The sequence below is a fragment of the Callionymus lyra genome, chromosome 1, assembly GCF_982586985.1.
Source record: "Callionymus lyra chromosome 1, fCalLyr1.hap1.1, whole genome shotgun sequence".
NCBI lineage: Eukaryota > Metazoa > Chordata > Actinopteri > Syngnathiformes > Callionymidae > Callionymus > Callionymus lyra.
In genome coordinates, this window is record NC_141818.1 from 49,840,406 (window position 1) to 49,860,579 (window position 20,174).

The window sequence follows — 20,174 nt, forward strand, 5'->3', positions numbered from 1 at the left end:
CCTCAGTCATCACCAAGATTTCATTGTTCCTTTAGCTGCAGAGAACATAATGCCTGCTTGGAAGTTTGATTGCAAAAGAAAAACACTGTCAATCTTTGCGTGTTAATTGTTAATGAATAAAAAAATCTAATTATTTAATTTTTTTAACTTTATCAGAACACAAACTATAAAATAACTACGATGAAAATTAAACACAATTTTAAGCCAATAAAATCTAAAATATTAGATAAAGTTCTGTTCGGATCTTCAAACAAAAAATCACGATATTAAGTATGAATATTTTCTTACACCCCTACATTATAGTAGTCAAATTGTCGAAGCTACTGGAGTTGACTGTATCCTCTCATCCTCAGTCATCGCCAGGATTTCCTTGTTCCTTTAGCTACGGAAGACGTCGTGACGGCTGCCATCTAGTAGCAAAAGTTTAATAACAACACAAAAATGCCCAAATACCGTGAATACTTGCATTTAAATTGCAAATATTATTATTATTTATTTAAAAATAAAAACAGCCAAACTTCAATCTTTAACATCAAAAACTTGTTTATTCAGTAAAAAACAACAACTCGTCTCTTGCTCCACAAACATGAACCACAATGTGCCACGAACGCTGTCAATCTTGTTAATGTAACAAAAACAGCTACAAAAAAACTAATTTAGTAACTTTCACAAACTATGACTATTGCACATGTCATCTACAATGAAAGAATTTTTTTTTTTAAACGCTAAAAACTAACATTTAAGACCATAAAGTCCAACATGTACATTTCTTTCCGTTGTATTAACTCACACATGTTTCAGACTCGGAGAGGTTGAGCTCCATCTTTTACGAGAGGAATTCTCTTTGAAGCCGTAATCCTTAATGCGATCACACTCGGCGTTACCGCGACCTGCTGCGAGAAGCGCTCGTGTCGCCGCAGACACGAGCGCCTGTTGCTTGAGCGAACGCAGCTGCTGACGCTCGGAGGTTTCCACCTGTTTATGGACCAACATTCCCCTGAAGACATGGACGCGCTGATGTCATGGGTTTGATCTCATACACACCAAGATGTTTATCTATTAAGATGGTTTTAAAACTACATTAAAATGAAATTAAAGGAACTTAAGATCTACAAGGGAAGAAACTACAGATGAAACTTTGTTGTTATTTTGATTTAAAACACGTTAAAATGTCATATTAGACGAGTCCATGTACCTTCTGCAGCCCAGGTCTAACTATTGATAAAAATATAGTTTTAAAGAATTATAAAAGGTGTCGTAAAATGTTTTCCAACTTTAGGCATGAAAAATCAATGTTATTTCAGATGATGTTTGTTATACAGATTATGATTCTAATCCTCAACGACAGTGTCACAGGGTGAAATGCTAACATTGTGATCGACTGGCTCACGAGTCCAACAGTTAGATTTAAGTAAAACTTAATCTTAACCATATTTAACGACCAAATTAATCATTTCAAAATAGTTTTTTGGGCTTGTCTGCTTGAGACCTCGGCTCCTGCAGAGGTTGCCATTTTCAATGTCACCTAAAAAAAACTGCTTATTTTTAGTAGACAGTAGATGTAAACATTGCAGGGGAAAAAGTTACATTTTTGATAAAGAAATTCATTTTTTAAACAAGAAAAACATTTTCAACTTCTTTGAAACTTAAAACATTTTTTGAACATAGTGATATTGTCTCAAGGGGGCCAAAATATTTGTAAAAATTAAATTGAGGGCCAAGATTTTTTTATATTTTATTCTTTAATAAGTTCTGTTTAATTAAATTTATTATGGTAAGTTTTTTTTCAATTACTTCTATTAGGTTAGTTGAGTATTACAATTAATTAAGGTATTATTTTTACATTAAACTTACCTAATACTATTATTTGACAAACATTTAACATTAAACGTTTTATTTTTTAACTGTTCTAAAGGATGATGATTTAATTTTATTCCTGATGTGAAACGCTTGAAACCTTATGTCACCATGGAAACATGAAAATTAATCTACTTTTAGTAAAGTTAGTCTTAGTAAAAAAAAAAAGGAAAAGTGTAGATTTATATAAACAACAGCAATTGAACATGTCATGGCAACAATGAAACATTAGCAACACTTTTGTTCTTTTCAAATCCATTTTTAAGTGCTTAAGACGGGAGCCAGTTTTGAAAGGTTGACCTCGATGACCCCCGGCGACCTAGGGGGGGTCCTCAGAGAACACAGATGAGGCTCTTCCCCTCCTCGATCTCCTCCTGAACTCGATCGCCGGACGTGGCGACCTCGGCCTGAGCGGAGAGGACGGCGCACAGGAAGGAGGCCAGGGTTCCTCCGATGGCCGTGTAGAAGGCCCAGCCCAGCGAGCACAGGGCGGGTCTGAAGGGCGACGCCTCCTTGCCGCAGTAGCCCGCGACCTTCTCCGACCCCCAGCCGCCGGGGTACAGCATGAGGCCCACCATGAGCAGGAGACCTGGAGGAGGGAGGGGGGACAGATGGAGAGCCCGGTGACTCAGGACCGTCTGAAGTGGTGATGACAGAAGGAACTATTTTTCCAGCGCCTGCAGAGTGAGCTCATGTAATCACACGTTACTGCGTCCACAGTCGCGCAAACAAAGCTGAGCTGTTGGGACTTGAATCAGGACAAGATGTTGCAATATTAACTCAACACTACGATGTACTGAGAGTTTGTTTGGTCCAGAACTTTCTAAATAAACGGACAAATTAAACGTCAGAAATATTTTAATGGTCATTATCTTTTCTCTCAGGGATTTCTATGACTATTATTATCATTGGAAAGTGTTTATGCTGAGCAATAAAACAAAACAATACAATATATCGTCATACTATAGGACAAAGGATATATTTGTAGTATTGTCCAGTACTTGACTCTGGTGTTGTGATAGTGTAGTAACAAGGATATATTTGTAGTATTGTCCAGTACTTGACTCTGGTGTTGTGATAGTGTAGTAACAAGTATATATGTGTAGTATTGCCCAGTACCTGACTCTGGTGTTGTGATAGTGTAGTAACAAGGATATATGTGTAGTATTGTCCAGTACTTGACTCTTGTGTTTTGATAGTGTAGTAACAAGGATATATTTGTAGTATTGTCCAGTACTTCACTCTGGTGTTGTGATAGTGTAGTAACAAGGATATATTTGTAGTATTGTCCAGTACTTCACTCTGGTGTTGTGATAGTGTAGTAACAAGGATATATGTGTAGTATTGTCCAGTACTTGACTCTGGTGTTGTGATAGTGTAGTAACAAGGATATATTTGTAGTATTGTCAACGAAGTCGTAACCGCTTTAAATTGTTTTCAAACCAAAATATGTCCAAGCATCAGCTTTAAAAGCTGCTGGAGTCACTGTATCCTCTTGTCCTCAGTCATCACCAGAATTTACAGACCACATGACTCTTGACGAAGTTGTAACTGCTTTCATTTGTTTTCAATTCACCAAAATATTTCCAAACGTCAGCTTTAAAAGCTGCTGGAGTCGACTGTATCCTCTCGTCCTCAGTCACCGTGGGGTTCTCGCTGGGTTCTCAATATTTAACAGTACTTTATCGATTCCTTTTTTTGCTTAAAATCATATTTTATTTTGTATCATAGTTATTTTATTGTTTATATTTCAATAAGTATCATAAAATAAAATAATCATAGTTTTTTAAATTTACAATTAACACACCCATCGATTGTTCAGTCTTTTTATATGTTTTGTATGTATTTATTGTATTTATGTATTCATTTGATTGTATTTCTTTATTTGATTGTATTTTTTCAGCAGTCATTACGTCCTCTGCAGCTAAAGGAACAATGAAATCCCGCTAGAGCTTGGTGATGACTGAGGACGAGAGGATACAGATGAAAGCAGTTACGACTTTGTCAAGAGTCATGTGGTCTGTAAATACTACAACACCAGAGTCAAGTACTGGACAATACTACACATATATCCTTGTTACTACACTATCACAACACCAGAGTCAAGTACTGGACAATACTACACATATATCCTTGTTACTACACTATCACAACGCCAGAGTCAAGTACTGGACAATACTACACATATATCCTTGTTACTACACTATCACAACACCAGAGTCAAGTACTGGACAATACTACACATATATCCTTGTTACTACACTATCACAACGCCAGAGTCAAGTACTGGACAATACTACACATATATCCTTGTTACTACACTATCACAACACCAGAGTCAAGTACTGGACAATACTACACATATATCCTTGTTACTACACTATCACAACACCAGAGTAAAGTACTGGACAATACTACACATATATACTTGTTACTACACTATCACAACGCCAGAGTCAAGTACTGGACAATACTACACATATATACTTGTTACTACACTATCACAACACCAGAGTCAAGTACTCGACATTACTACACATATATCCTTGTTACTACACTATCACAACACCAGAGTCAAGTACTGGACAATACTACACATATATACTTGTTACTACACTATCACAACACAAGAGTCAAGTACTCGACATTACTACACATATATACTTGTTACTACACTATCACAACACCAGAGTCAAGTACTGGACAATACTACACATATATCCTTGTTACTACACTATCACAACACAAGAGTCAAGTACTCGACATTACTACACATATATACTTGTTACTACACTATCACAACACCAGAGTCAAGTACTGGACAATACTACACATATATACTTGTTACTACACTATCACAACACCAGAGTCAAGTACTCGACAATACTACACATATATCCTTGTTACTACACTATCACAACACCAGAGTCAAGTACTGGACAATACTACACATATATACTTGTTACTACACTATCACAACACCAGAGTCAAGTACTCGACAATACTACACATACATCCTTGTTACTACACTATCACAACACCAGAGTCAAGTACTCGACAATACTACACATATATCCTTGTTACTACACTATCACAACACCAGAGTCAAGTACTCGACAATACTACACATGTATCCTTGTTACTAGTATGACTATATATGGTATCGTTGCTGAAGTACCGCGATACAAATCGCCAAGAAACACGTCTCACCTGCGATGGCTTGCATGAGGCCGCAGATGTTGAAGATACTTTTCTTCAGGATGCTCTGGAAGCACAGGCTGAAGATGGAGATGAAGGCCACGACCCCCAGCACCAGCGTCCCCGCCGCCAGGAACAACATGGCCGCCTGCCAGAAGCCGCTGGCCACCTCGGAGAAGGTCCCGGCGTAGGGTCCGCAGCTGACCCCCCCCGCCCGACTGCCCAGGCGCAGGCATCGACTGTAGAGACCCAGAGAGGGTCGGTAGTCCCCGGGGTCCGGCCCGGGGTCCGGCCCGGCCCTGCTGGAGCTGGAGTCGGAGCGGGGGAACCCCAGCAGCCAGTCGGGGCTCATGAAGGCGATGAGCTCGGCGAACGCCACCAGGACGCTGAGCAGCGTCCAGAGCATGGAGCGGCAGGTCACGATGACGTGGCACATGGTGGTCTGAAGGCGTCTCTCCTACAAGGCACCGAAACAGCTTCCTTCGGCCATGACCTCCGACCCCTGCAGACATGTTTGGAAGCGTGAGTCATCGCGGGTGACGACGGTTCAAGAGAGCGCGACGGTCTTAAGATAAACATCTGGTTAAACATCAGCTGTGAGCGACGCTCCCAGATGTTACAGTTCAAACAAGCGATGACTCACACCTGCTGTGACGATGACCTGCAGCAACACAACAACAGTTAAAGTCACCACAAGTGTGTCGAGTGTTACAACCACACAACCATCTTAATAGACCATAGTATTTAAGGAGACAAATTCTATGTTGTGACTCTGGTAATATCTGACTTTGAGTAAAGAAACAAAGCAAAGCAAGTTTAACATGTAGCATAGCCAGCTTAATGTGTAGCATAGCCAGCTTAACATGTAGCATAGCCAGCTTAATGTGTAGCATAGCCAGCTTAACATGTAGCATAGCAAGCGAAACATGTTGCATAGCCAGTTTAACATGTAGCATAGGCAGCTAAACATGTAGCATAGGCAGCTAAATATGTAGCATAGCCTGCTAAACATGTAGCATAGCCAGCTTAACATATATCATAGCCAGCAAAACATGTAGCATCGGCAGCTAAACAAATGGCATATCCAGCAAAACATGTTGCATAGCCATAAAACATGTAGCATAGGCAGCTAAACAAATGGCATAGCCTGCGAAACATGTTGCATAGCCACATCAGCATGTAGCATAGCCAGAGAAACGTGTATCTTAGCCAGCAAAAGATGTAGCATTGTCAACTTAACATGTAGCATAGCCAGCTTAACGCGTAGCAACGTGTAGCATAGCCAGCGAAACATGTAGGATTGTCAACTTAACATGTAGCCTAGCCAGCACAGCATGTTGCATAACCAACTTAATGTGTAGCATAGCCAGCAAAAGATGTAGCATTATCAATCTAAACATGTAGCATAGACAGCTTAAGGTATAGCATAGCCAGAGAAAGTGTAGCATAGCCAGCGAAAGATGTAGCATTGTCAACTTAACATGTAGCATAGCCAGCTAAAAATGTAGCATATTCAGCTTAACATGTAAAATACCAATCTAAACATGTATAATAGGCAACTTAACAAATAGCATAGCCAGATGAATACGTTGCATCGAAAGCTAAAAACCTAGTATAGTCAAATAAACACGTAGCATAGCAGCTAAACATGGTAATAACATGTCCCTTGGATGCAAAATGGTCCTTTTATGACATTAAAATGAAACATGATGAAAGTATTTTGTTCCTGGTCACAACATGGTTAAACTGTTTTCTGAAGATTATGAGAATTTTTGTTGCAAGTTTCACATGACAAAAAAAGTTTGGTAACTAGTGGGTTAAGATTAGGAAAGGAATGTTGCATTTAAAATCTGCTGAGTCATGTTGGGTTAGGTAGTTGAGTTTGGTAAACCATGAGCTAACAGTCACGGTTGCCATGGCGGCGGGAGGTTAATGAAAGGGGACGAGTTTCTCAGAAACCCAGTGATGTCACGACCAATAGAATCCAACACACTTGCAGGAGAAATGTGGGAAACGTTGTTGCTTCTGTGCTCAGAAGGTCATCGCACTGACTCATGTTCCTCAAGCACTTGCTCAACACAGAAGCTCCGTGGAGATAAACTCTGATGGTTTGACGTCGGCGAGGAAACCAGCTGATGTGATCTCAACACACTTCCAGTAAAAACTCAGACCACATCATAGGGGAACTATCTCTCAGAAGAGTCAAAAGAAGGGTCAGGAAAAGGTTAAAGAATAGATTGTTGCTGAAATAGCATTTAAACAAGACAATAAATATATATAATTATTTCTTTATTCTATTTTCCCCACATTGGGGAAAGTTGTTTCAGCAAAACACACAAATTAGGATAAACGGTTCAAGTAATAAGAAAAATTATATAAAATAAATATAATAATACTAATAAAATGTAAAACTAAAATAATGACAACTTTAAGAATATATAATGATAGAATTGTAAATATATCTAAATATATGAACAACGATGAACAGTAACAAGACTAGAACTACAATATTCTTTAATGTACACACTAAAGAAGTACAGCGAACCAAAATAACAAATTAAAAACGAAAAACTGTGTAAAAATGTACTCTAATGCACCATTATTACAACAATGTTGTCTGTTTTTTTTTATCTAAAGCACCTTGTAAGACTGAATGAAGAACCTTTATGAATAAAGTTATAAACATTTTATTAGTATACAAATATAAGTCGCCAAATGCTCTCGACATAAATGGGTGAACTGAATTTACGGCAAAAAAGGCTACACATGCTAACAACTATAACAAATATGAGTTGGCGCACTTTGGAAAAAAAATAAAATAATAATATAAAGATACTTGTTGTTTATATTGATATTATGTGTCGATAACTGACTGTATAGAAGGTATGAAACTGAAATTAAGTTTATTTAAATGTATAACATAATACACAACTATAAGAACAACACAACAATAAGTAACTTAAACGTTTTGTTCATTTGTGTGATTTTGTTAATAATATAGCAACAGTTAGCATTTCTTAGCATCACAGTTAGCGTGCTAGCTTCATACTTTTAGTTGGTAGAATACTTTAAATAGAAAATTATTAGAAATAATTATGACTATTAATCTTGTAGGACTCAAACGTGATAAAGTTGCCGCCGCAGACTTTGGTTTAAACCTTCAGTTTAAGTTCAAACACAACTTTGTCACGACAGGAAAATTCATGTCATCATCGGCGTCTCTTCGGTAAATCTTTTATCTCAAACCTCACAAGGCTCACAGTGTGTACTTATGATACACACACCAGATAACAGTGGCTTTAAATTGAAGGAGTTGATCTAAAGAGAAAAAGGTTTTCAAGTTTACGAGACTGATATTTATCCTAAAGTGAGTCTGTTATTATAAAAAAAAGAAGACATTTTGGATGAAAAAGTCTAGAGTAAGAGCGAGAGTTGTTTTTTAGTTCACAGAGAAAATGATAAAGCCGAGGTCTGTTGAATACATTCAATTATGTCAAGACATTAAAAGACGGATCCACCAAAGAAAGGAAAATATTATCAGGTTTAAGTTGCGTAAAAAGTGGACTTTAAATTGGGCCTTTACTTCCTGTTGATTTTTGCATATTAAGCATTAAAAGAATTCAAATATTTCCTTCACAGCAGCTCACACACTCATTCATTCATAAAGACGGTTGTTTTCTGTGGTTATTGTCAGATGTGTATCGTATCTTTGCGTCACGAGTCGTCGACTCGAACGCTTCGCTGCTCGCCGCCCGACAACGCGGTCCGGCGCGCCGCCGTGTCTGTGATGCTGCGGCAGATTTCCTAGAAGATGATATTTATCTGGGTCTAGGTTCTTTAATCTGGACCCGCTTGTTCCCACACTCCTCCGGCCTCAGTTTAGGGTTACATGTGGGAGCTCCAGCAGCCACGCTCCAACACAAACACTGTGTTCAATCAAAGCGTCGGACGGAGAAACCAGCCAACCACATAAATGATGGATCTGGATAGAATAACTATTGTCAGGGAGCAGGTAAATGGAATTTATCCAAGTGACCTCATGAGGATCTGGATGCTTGCTTGAAGGTCATATTTATAAACTATACTGATTTAATAAACACCTTTATTTAAAAGTACATTAAATTCTACGAACCATCATTGTCTTGGTCTTTAGTGAAGACATGAATATAGTAATAATGGCACTGATAGACGCAGATACACCATCTGAGGTCGTCCTTAACGTCCTTAAAAGATGTGACATTTTGCAACTGCAGGTCCAATAATAATGCCATCGAACTGTGTTAATGTCATTAGCGTGGACTTCAGGCGTGCGACTCTCCACTCCACATACAAAGATGCCGGGTCTAGAAACTTAAAATACAAGGTTTGGACCTGGAACAACCTTTTAAACACCGTTTGTGAAAAACTGTGACTGTAACCCAGCTAATGATGACCATCAGGTTGTCTAGTAGCCCTAACTCTTCTTGACTTGTTTCATCCAGCAAGGTATGTCAAGAAGATACCATTTTAAGTACCTGCTCTGCTCTAGTTCCAAGCAAGCTGTGCCGGTACTAAAAAGGTTAACGAAATACCGGCCACTGATTGGTAAAAGAAGAATGTCACTGAAGCGAAACCCAAGGAACACACAACACACAAAGCGCCATAAAGACTCATGTAGATTGTTGGTCCTGAAAAGTGGTTCCATGGTTCTGTTTGTGTCTGGTAAGTACACCATTGCTAGCAAGTTTGGCGGAGATATGTTCTGAGGGCTACGCCTACCGAGAGTAGGTGGCAAGGTCGGTGGAAATACAAGAAAATAGAGTAGTGTCACGCCAAGTCAATTCGGGCACGGCCGGAAGTGTGAAGTGGAAAAGCGTGATAAGATTGTTGGCGATAGATATACAAGGGAAGAGGAAAGAGCAAATAATGGCGTCCATTGATGTAGAGGGGGTCATGAGGAGGTCAAGTGTGACTATGGAGCGAGGCCATGGCAGGTGAAGATGGATGACTTGCAGTGGAGAACCAAAAACTAGTACCAGGAGCCTGAGCAAGTCATGATACGTGGAGGTTCACTAGCTTGACTGGTCGGTCTTTGGTCCTGAACCCACCATCACTAGACTGGAGGACAAAACCGAGCCCGTCCCTTCAACAGCCTTAAAAATCCATCCCACAAAAGCGATTAAAGAAGCATCTGCACCAGGGAGACATGTCATGTCAAGGTCATATCTGTTTATTTTACCCTCCTGTGGACCTGGTTAAGTTCTTAAGGAGGATCCCATGACCGACCCTGGGCAAAGTAGAAATGTAAATTTCTCCATCTGGTCCTGGGTATTTCCTCATGGTCTATCCTAGCTGGGTCTGGAATACCATCAGTGGAAGGAACCCCCTCAGCTAGCTCCTCTAAGGAGAGACAACTAACTGACTTAGGGAACTAATCTCAGCCCAAAACGACTTAAACACATTCATCTGCGGAGCCACGATCGCCTGCATCACGTCATGTTATAATTAGACAACCCTCAGATGTGGACCAGAACCACAGCACCGTCACGACCAGTGGCTCAGCTGCAGCTGCGGTCCACGAACTCCACCACAGAACCGGTGATGAGACACCAGCCCACCAGCACCACCCTGACCACACCATTACATTAACACCTTCGGCTAAACAACTGAAACCGAGACGCTCCCATTCTTAAGGATGATCCACCGGGTCAGGCTCGGTCCTGCACCTGGAGACGTGGGACCAGAAACCACGTGACTGGCAGTTGCTGCAGAGAAAGTTGCTTCACTCGAGCAGAGATGTTCGTAAATGGTGTGTGAAGGGAACAGTCAGAACTGGGCAGGACAAAACGTATCCCTCTTTTCATTAAAGAATGCTGCAGCTGGAGGGGACGAGAGGAAATAAAGCGGCGCTGCACGGATATAAAACCCACACCTGGATCGTTGGGAGATGAAATCATGATTCCGAACTTTCATTTCCTTATTTCCCCGTTTCAGATCTCGCTTTTGATGAAGTCGCGGTACTTTATCTGAGCAGAGGCTGGACATGTTTGGGGCGACCAGGTCGAACCTCCACTGCGTTTCATTTTTTAATGCTGATTAATCGATGCTGACGAGCATTTTTTACGTCATCTCGGTCGACCAATCAAATGACTATATGCCAAAATCCTTAACACCACGGAGTTAACCAGACGCTTGGCCTCAAGTCACCGTACATAATTCAGGCGCTACAAAAAGGTGGCATCCATGAGAAAGCTAGGCGGAGAGAACAATGCTAAATCTCTTGTCAAGATTAAATAACAAAACAATTATTAATAATTACAAGATACAATAGAATTTTATAGGCACTACTCGTTTAAGTTATTTATTTAATGTTTTACACGTTTTTTATTGTTTTTCTGTCCATTATTTTATGTTTTTGTTCATTATTATTGATGTTATTCAATAGGATTGTGTGATAAATCTCTTTTTAAGATTGACTTTTGTGTGTATTTTGGTTGCGCGGATTTAAAAAACGTGTATATAGTAGTAGTAACAAACGCTCTGAACACGCTGAGAATTAAACAATCAAAGCCCGGATTTCACGGTGAAATATGGATAAAACAAATCAAAATTAAACGCAATAAAATGAAACTGGTTTCAATGTAGGTCCATTTTATCCGCCATTTTGACTTGGATCGACCTACATTTTTTAAGATGCTACTTGAGAAGTGGCAGGAAGTGCTGAACGCTTTTGATTGACATAGAGTCCAAGAATGCAATTTTCCCAGATTGCAGAGAATTATCTATAAAAAAAAAAAGCTCATTACACTGACTCTACAGTAGGTGGCAGCAGAAACAAAAGTGGACAGAGGCAAATACTGTTTTTCTATTAAAAGTGCAAAAAATATGTTTTTGCTGAAAGGTTTTTGCACTTTTTTGGAATTTTTACTGAAGATAAACAAGATTACACAATTCAGTGGTAAATCATTTAGATTTATTTAACTTTAATTTATGTTATATTTATAGTTTCTTCTTAAATTATCCCTTTCAAGTGTGTCGCTTAGTTATTTTTATTTTCATAGTTCAAAAGTTAAAATAAGATGTTTTATTATTCAAAACAATTTATGTATCATTCGATTCATTTAAAATTGTAAATTTGCTCTTACTTATGTAGCACTTTTCTTTGATTTTTAACACCCAAAGTGCTTTATAGTAAGTTCGTATTCACCCATTCACACATACAATCACAAACTGATGGGAGTAGGCTGCGACGCACCATCAGGGTTCATCTCATCATGCAGGTCTATTTGTTTATTCTATTAAACGTTGTTCTTAACCAATCGTCAACGAGGTTTCAGAGTAAACAGGAAGCAGGTATCAGCCTGGACTCACTCGCCCACGAACTCATTGCATCAAAACGCATGACTTCCCTCCAGAGCCGGAGCGTCGAGCCAAGCTCGCCGTGTGAGCGTCTCTGGGCCAAAAAGAAAAAAAAAGCCCAAATTAAACGGGCCCTCGTCGTCCCTTCTGCAGCTCCGCTCAACAAAAGCAGCACAAAGGGAGCCGACCACGGCCCCTCGCGAGGACCATCCACCCCCGGCTCAGAATGTTCTCCTTCACTCTCAAAGACGGGCCGCCGTGGCCCCTAACCTATTCAGTGTGTGCAGCAGCCCGGCCCCTCTCTGACTCCGGGGCGGCCCCCTCACTTTCCGACGCACAAAGACCCCTGGTGACCCCCACATTTCACTGGCACAAAGAGGGACGGGACAAGAGCGCCGCTGCTCTCCCGCCACTTCTTCAAACGGCTCCTGAGGGCCTCAGAGTTCTTCTCGTTGGGTGGAGGAGGAATTCATTCAGAGTTAGTCATGATGAAGTGATGCATCCAAAATATCTCACGATTACTTTCCCCTCTTTCTCGCTCGTCATGATGAGGCGCTAGAGACGCAGATGTGGGGCGACAGGAGGAGAAACAGACATGAATCAACGATCGTCAACTTTTGTCCACGTTAAACTTTGAATTAACTTTATTAGACTCAAGTATTTCTCACAGTATCTGGTCAACGTCCAGTCGTTTGTGTCGTTTCTTGCTTTGATTTGTGGAAGTGAAGGTTCAAGACTTCAGATCAAATGAAGATTTAACGTCACGCCATGTTTTATGTCAACAAGCATAGAGTTTAACAAACAAGGCACAAACACACACAGCACACCAACACATTAACACACACACACACCAAAACATAAACACACAGCACACCAACACATTAACACACACACATAAACACACAGCACACCAACTCATAAACAAAAACACACTTCCCCAACACATAAACACACGGACACACAAACACACACCACCCCAACACATGAACGTACACACACAACGCCAACACATGAACGTACACACACCACTCCAACACATGAACATACACACGTCACCCCAACACATGATCGTACACACACCACCCCAACACATTAACACACATACACCACCCCAATACATGAACATACACACACCACCCCAACACATGAACATACACATACCACCCCAACACATGAACATACACACACCACCCCAACACATGAACGTACACATACCACCCCAACACATGAACACACATACACCACTCCAACACATGAAAATACACACACCACCCCAACACATTAACGTACACACACCACCCCAACACATGAACGTACACACACCACCCCAACACATGAACGTACACACACCACCCCAACACATGAACATACACACACCACCCCAACACATTAACACACATACACCACCCCAACACATGAACATACACACACCACTCCAACACATGATCATCCACACACCACCCCAACACATGATCATCCACACACCACCCCAACACATTAACACACATACATCACCCACTTGCACACACTGTACCCCAACACAGAATCAGAATTAGACACAGAACCACACAAACACACAGAGCTAACACATACCAAACTACACCCCAACACATAAAGACAGGCATCAACACAGTACGTATATACATACACACCACCCCAACACAAAAAAACGTACCAACCCAACACAAAATCAGACACAAACACACACACAACCCAACACGTATCAGACACAAACACACATCACCTCAAAATAGAAGCCGATACAGTAAAGACTACATGGAAACACAACTGTTATAAAAACAAATAAGAAAAGTTCATCAACACTGGATCAAATAACTGAGTCAAGTGTTGTTTTTACTGAGGTTTTCAAACAATAACTTTGAAGATGGTTCAGGTTAAGATGGAAGATGTGCAGTGAGAGAAGAAACATGTCTCTTGTTGTGAGTCTGTGTTGACGCACAAACGTGCGACACAAACACTTGACGCTGAAACTAAAACCATCTGAAGAGTGTGACACGGTTGAACTTCTGAGCGAAGAGAAACCAGCCATGATCTCCAGCGTCCTTTCCTTCAACAGGTTTACACTCGCTCTCAGGCAGGTTGTCAGAAGTGATTCTGGGAGACAGGTCAGGACAATCGCTCCGCAGTCACCACATGAAATATTTCCCAGAATCCCTGGGAGCGCCGAAGAAGACGCCGATTTGTGGTCGGACATTGTTGCGGGGAAATGGAGGATTCTGAAGGATGAATGTTGATTTGCTTTCATCATTGCGACACAGTTTGCCCTTGAACTCAGCAGAGAATAAACACTGGACCCGTCCCAGGTTTTGTTTAGTTTGTGATGAAGTACCCCCGCCCGCCCCCCCACCCCTCACACTCGGGGCTGCCTGGGTGGTTCTGGGGCCTCCTCCCTGCAATCCAAGCACTTGGAACAGCAGAGTAGGTTTGAAGAAGTTTTCTTATACAAACCTTTATGTAAACAGTTACTAATAAATCTACAGAAAAATACATGTTGTTTCTACCTTTACTCTTCAGCGATGAAGCCAAAGACAACATACAATCATTTTTGCTTAATATTTACATGCTGTTTCCAAGTCCCATAATGCACTGCAACATTCAAAGCAAACACTAGATTTGTAATCCAAATTTAATATTAGATGAGTTGAGATAGAACTTGATTGATCCCTTGGGAAATACCTTTTGGGAGAATTATTACATACATCACATGTACAACAAAGAAAGACTTTATAATTTAAGATTTACACTGTATTTATTACTTAAACCTTCATTTTACTTATAATTAATTACACCCTCATGAGATTCCACAACTAGGAAGACAATATGATCATCAGGATTCAATGAAAACATGTAAAAAAGTAGTCAATAAATTATCTTTGAGACACAAAAGACATTTTTTTCCACCAAAATTCACTGTCAACAGTCCATCACGTTAACTGACCAATTGTCGTTGCGCATGCGTGTTTAAATTTCCCGGATCACTCAGTTCAAAATAAATAAGAAACTGTTATCTTGTGACTTTTTCTTTTCTTCTTAGAGAAAAGAACAAAATTTGCATTTTGGGCGCGTCTTTATGAATGTTTTAAAACTGAGGCAACTGTGTTGTGTCTTATTTCAGACTGAGTTGGATTTAACTCGTGTTTTTTGTTGAGAAATGGATCAAATTAAAAGCTCGTCCTCGTGCGCGTGTGTTCAGTAAGTCCTGACGTTTACTCACGTCAGTGAAGAAGCTTCTCTGCGGCTCCTCGTCCCTGAAGAGCGACTCTGGTCTGGAGCTCATTCACTCGCAGCTTCTGCCTCCTTCCCTGCTCGACTTGAACACTTCCCACTTCCAGCTGACGTCTGTTCTCTCCTCCTTCTCCCCCCCACACCCCCCATTACCCTCATACACTTCTCTCCCCCCCACACCCCCCATTACCCCCCATTACCCTCCACACACTTCTCTACACCAACAAGATTTACACTCGAATAAACCATGTTTCATTCAACAACTGAAGGAATCTCAGAAGATTCAAAGTTTAAAATCAACCATTTAAGAGACTATTTTTTTTATACGTTTAATTGTAATAAAGGTTGAAGCTTAATACACAGTAATATAGTTTGAGTAGATTAAAAATCAAAGTTTTTTAACAAAATGTTAAAGTACGAGATTCAGAAGTTTTTTGGGGTTTTTTTTATTTCAAAGTTTAAGCTCGCTTTAACTTTGTATTTACAAGTTGTCACAGTGCTCTAATTATATATATTTAAATATTATATATATAGTTTATTATTCAGTTAAGTTTAATAGTTTTATATATATTTAAGAAAAACATATTATTGTGTAATTTAGGATATCACTAAACCCTATTACGTCCCCATGAAAAAGAAAACGTTTTATTTATTGTATTATCTTAAATAATAGCATAAATATATAGTAAAATAATGTAATATTAAATAATTTATTTTATGTAAAATAGGGAAAAAAAGGGAAGAAAAAATGGAAGAGTGACAAAATCGTGCCTGTGGATGCTGCCCTCTAGTGTTTAAAATTGCAAACTGCAAGATTTTGTATTTTTAGCTGTACCTTTCATTTTTGTTCTTAACATATTTTTAAATTTGCCTTTAGTATATATTTGCCTCCGAGAATCATTTTTGTTCTTCTGTTTAGTTATTATTATTTATTTTTGCAGTATTGTTTGTGCAGTTCATGTTCACAACGCTAGATGGAAGTAGAGAGTTAAGCACGGAATTCAACACTGGTTTTAACGGTTTGTCTTGGACATTGAATTATGTGTGTAGAATAATGTTGGTTTTTTTTTAAAAATACCACCATGTTTCTACTAAATATATTTCTCATTTATACACATCAAATTTCGATCTAGAAGCTGGAAGTCTATTAACTGCTAGTCTGGCAGACGCCTGTAGGTGGCGTGATGCGGGACATTAGCAGGTGTCATAAATCGTTTATTTGCATTAAATACCTCAACAGAACATGTGTGATGAATTCCAGAACTTCTGTGACTCACACAAAAGCGGCTCCACGTTTGTTTGATCACGTGGTTCAGCAGCAGCTTCTTCTCAACTTTCTCTCCTCGGAGCCTCAGAATGTAAACTTTCCCAAATGCGGCAGCGAGACGTCAGCACGTCATGCTCTTATCTCTAAACAGTCTAAGAACCCTCGTCCATCAATCTGACAACGACCAAAAAAAAACACTCAAGTGGTTTTCATTGGCGCTGAAAAGTTGTGTTTTTCTAAAATAAGTGGTGAAAACAATCTTTGAAGATGGAAGTGTGTTTGCTCGACGTCATCACAGTGAAATGATTTACAATTTCCTGCCTTGAGTTGTTAAAAAGTGAAGAATTTACAGACAACACGACTCTTGACAAAGTCGTAACTGCTTTCGTTTGCTTTGAAACCAAAAAACAGCTTTAAAAGCTGCTTTAATCACCGTATCCTCTCGTCCTCAGTCATCGCCAGGGTTTTGCAGGATTTCATTGTTTTTTTTAGCAATGGATGACGTAATGACTGCTGCCATCTAGAGGCTGAAAAGTTTCATTGAACTACACAAAAGGAAACAACAACAGATAAAATGAACCACATCAAAACACACACCTACACTAAAGTACACAAACTGAAACAACAAAAATATTCCCAACCTACACGTGACTATACACTATTAACAACTGGAATAAACACAACTTAAGCCATATTTTAACGCAGAACACAACAACACCATATTACCATCAAGCGCACACACTAGAACACACATTTGCACCCAGATACTAACACATATTGTGTACATCAGACTTCAATACATACAAAAAAACATCACATACTGAACAAAGTGAGACACAAACATTCACACTAAAATCCATAATCAGACACACATATCTGAACACACTAAAACACACATACAGTGGGGCAAAAAATCCTGGAAAAAATCCAGGAATCCACATTGTAGGATTTTTAAAGAATTTATTTGTAAATTATGGTGGAAAATAAGTATTTGGTCGCTTCAAACAAGGAAGATCTCTGGCTCTCACAGACCTGTAACTTCTTCTTTAAGAAGCTCTTCTGTCCTCCACTCCTTACCTGTATTAATGGCACCTGTTTGAAGTCATTATCTGTATAAAAGACACCTGTCCACAGCCTCAAACAGTCAGACTCCAAACTCCACTATGGCCAAGACCAAAGAGCTGTCGAAGGACACAGGAAAAGAAGTGTAGACCTGCACCAGACTGGGAAGAGCGAATCTACAATAGGCAAGCAGCTTTGTGTGGAAAAATCAACTGTGGGAGCAATTATCAGAAAATGGAAGACATACAAGACCACTGATCATCTCCCTCGATCTGGGGCTCCACGCAAGATCTCATCCCGTGGGGTCAAAATGATCATGAGAACGGTGAGCAAAAATCCCAGAACTACACGGGGGGATCTGGTGAATGACCTGCAGAGAGCTGGGACCAAAGTAACAAAGGTTACCATCAGTAACTACAACGACAGGGAATCAAATCCTGCAGTGCCAGACGTGTCCCCCTGCTTAAGCCAGTGCATGTCCAGGCCCGTCTGAAGTTTGCCAGAGGACACATGGATGATACAGCAGAGGATTTGGAGAAGGTCACATGGTCAGATGAAACCAAAGTAGAACTTTTTGGTATAAACTCAACTCGTCGTGTTTGGAGGATGAAGAATACTGAGTTGCATCCCAAGAACACCAGACCTACTGTGAAGCATGGGGGTGGAAACATCATGCTTTGGGGCTGGTTTTCTGCTAAGGGGACAGGATGACTGATCTGTGTTAAGGAAAGAATGAATGGGTCATGTATCGTGAGATTTTGAGCCAAAACCTCCTTCCATCAGTGAGAGCTTTGAAGATGAAACATGTCTTCCAGCATGACAATGATCCCAAACACATCGCCCGGGCAACAAAGGAGTGGCTCCGTAAGAAGCATTTGAAAGTCCTGGAGTGGCCTAGCCAGTCTCCAGACCTCAACCCAATAGAAAATCTGTGGAGGGAGTTGAAAGTCCGTGTTGCTCGGCGACAGCCCCAACACATCACTGCTCTCGAGAAGATCTGCATGGAGGAATGGGCCAAAATACCAGCTACTGTGTGTGCAAACCTGGTAAAGACCTCTAGTAATCGTTTGACCTCTGTTATTGTTATTGTTAAGGTTATATTACAAAGTATCGAGTTGAATTTTTGTTATTGACCAAATACTTATTTTCCACCATAATTTACAAATAAATTCTTTAAAAATCCTATAATGTGAATTCCTGGATTTTTTTTCACATTCTGTCTCTCACAGTTGAAGTGAACCTATGATGAAAATTACAGAATTAATGACCTCTGTCATTATTTTAAGTGGGAGAACTTGCACAATTGGTGGCTGACTAAATACTTTTTTGCCCCACTGAACACACTAAAACCCATGTCTACTCACACACACACGACCAAACACCAGAATTCACATACGCCGCAAAACAACACAATGGCACACATAGAGAAGACACTCTTCCACCTCGACATCAATACACAACAATGAGACACACACTAAAACACACATGGTATATTGTGAAATATTTTACTATTTTCTGTGTTTGCTTTTGTGTAGTTTTTTGCATGTAAATATTGTCTATATTTACATGTGAACACACTTATTGAGTTTTTTATTATTGTTGTTTTGGTGTATGTTGGTGAAAATCTCATTTTAAAAGAAGGGGGAAAATAGAAGTTTACTGTGATGTTATTGTCTTCTAATGATCCATCTGTCATGTGATCCTTCGTCTAATTGGGCTCAGATTCTCGCGATCGCTGGTTCTTTGTTCGTCTGCATGAATCACTGTGTTGTGGAGAAACATAACTCAGGAAGTGAGGGGCTGCTCTGGGGTGATACCCACAAAGTAAACTCTCCTCCTCCAGAGAAATGGATCATTGTTTTGATAAAACATGAGTCAGCGAGGTCAGCGAGGTCGGAGGGAAGCTCCGGACGTAGACTCTTCATCTGTGTCACGGAGGAGAAATGAAGGAGGAAAAGGTCAAGAAAAGAGACTGAAGATGAGAATGAAGATGAGAAAACAGCAGCAGCGATGACACGCGACGCCTCCAACTGACGTTTGACGCCAGAGTCCGATGTGTTGTTTACTGCAAACAAGTCACAGATGATGCAACACGACGAGAGAGGCCTCTTCGTCACATGACTTCACAAACAACAACACGCTAACATGTCGTGTCACATGTATGACGTAGAAAAGACGAGAGATCAGAGGATGTCGCCAAATAAAT

General features: G+C 40.0%; 1 protein-coding gene across 1 annotated transcript; it reads right to left on the reverse strand.

The window, feature by feature from the left end:
* Window positions 1-531: 531 nt before the first annotated feature.
* Window positions 532-15,725, reverse strand: LOC148090024 (LHFPL tetraspan subfamily member 2a protein-like). Its single transcript, XM_087811346.1, has 3 exons — window positions 15,629-15,725; window positions 5,068-5,557; window positions 532-2,446 (listed from the first exon to the last, which is right to left on the reverse strand). Exons 2-3 carry the CDS (start codon window positions 5,489-5,491, stop codon window positions 2,190-2,192), a joined length of 681 nt encoding a protein of 226 aa, XP_087667472.1. The 5' UTR covers window positions 5,492-5,557; window positions 15,629-15,725; the 3' UTR covers window positions 532-2,189.
* Between the last annotated feature and the right edge of the window lie 4,449 nt (window positions 15,726-20,174).

Bases quoted from the DNA above. Each gene is read 5' to 3' on its own strand.
- LOC148090024 (XM_087811346.1), bottom strand. From the start codon at position 5,491: ATGTGCCACGTCATCGTGACCTGCCGCTCCATGCTCTGGACGCTGCTC. The intron at 2,447-5,067 runs GTGAGACGTGTT...TCCCTCCTCCAG, and splicing joins CCTCATGCAAGCCATCGCAG to GTCTCCTGCTCATGGTGGGC.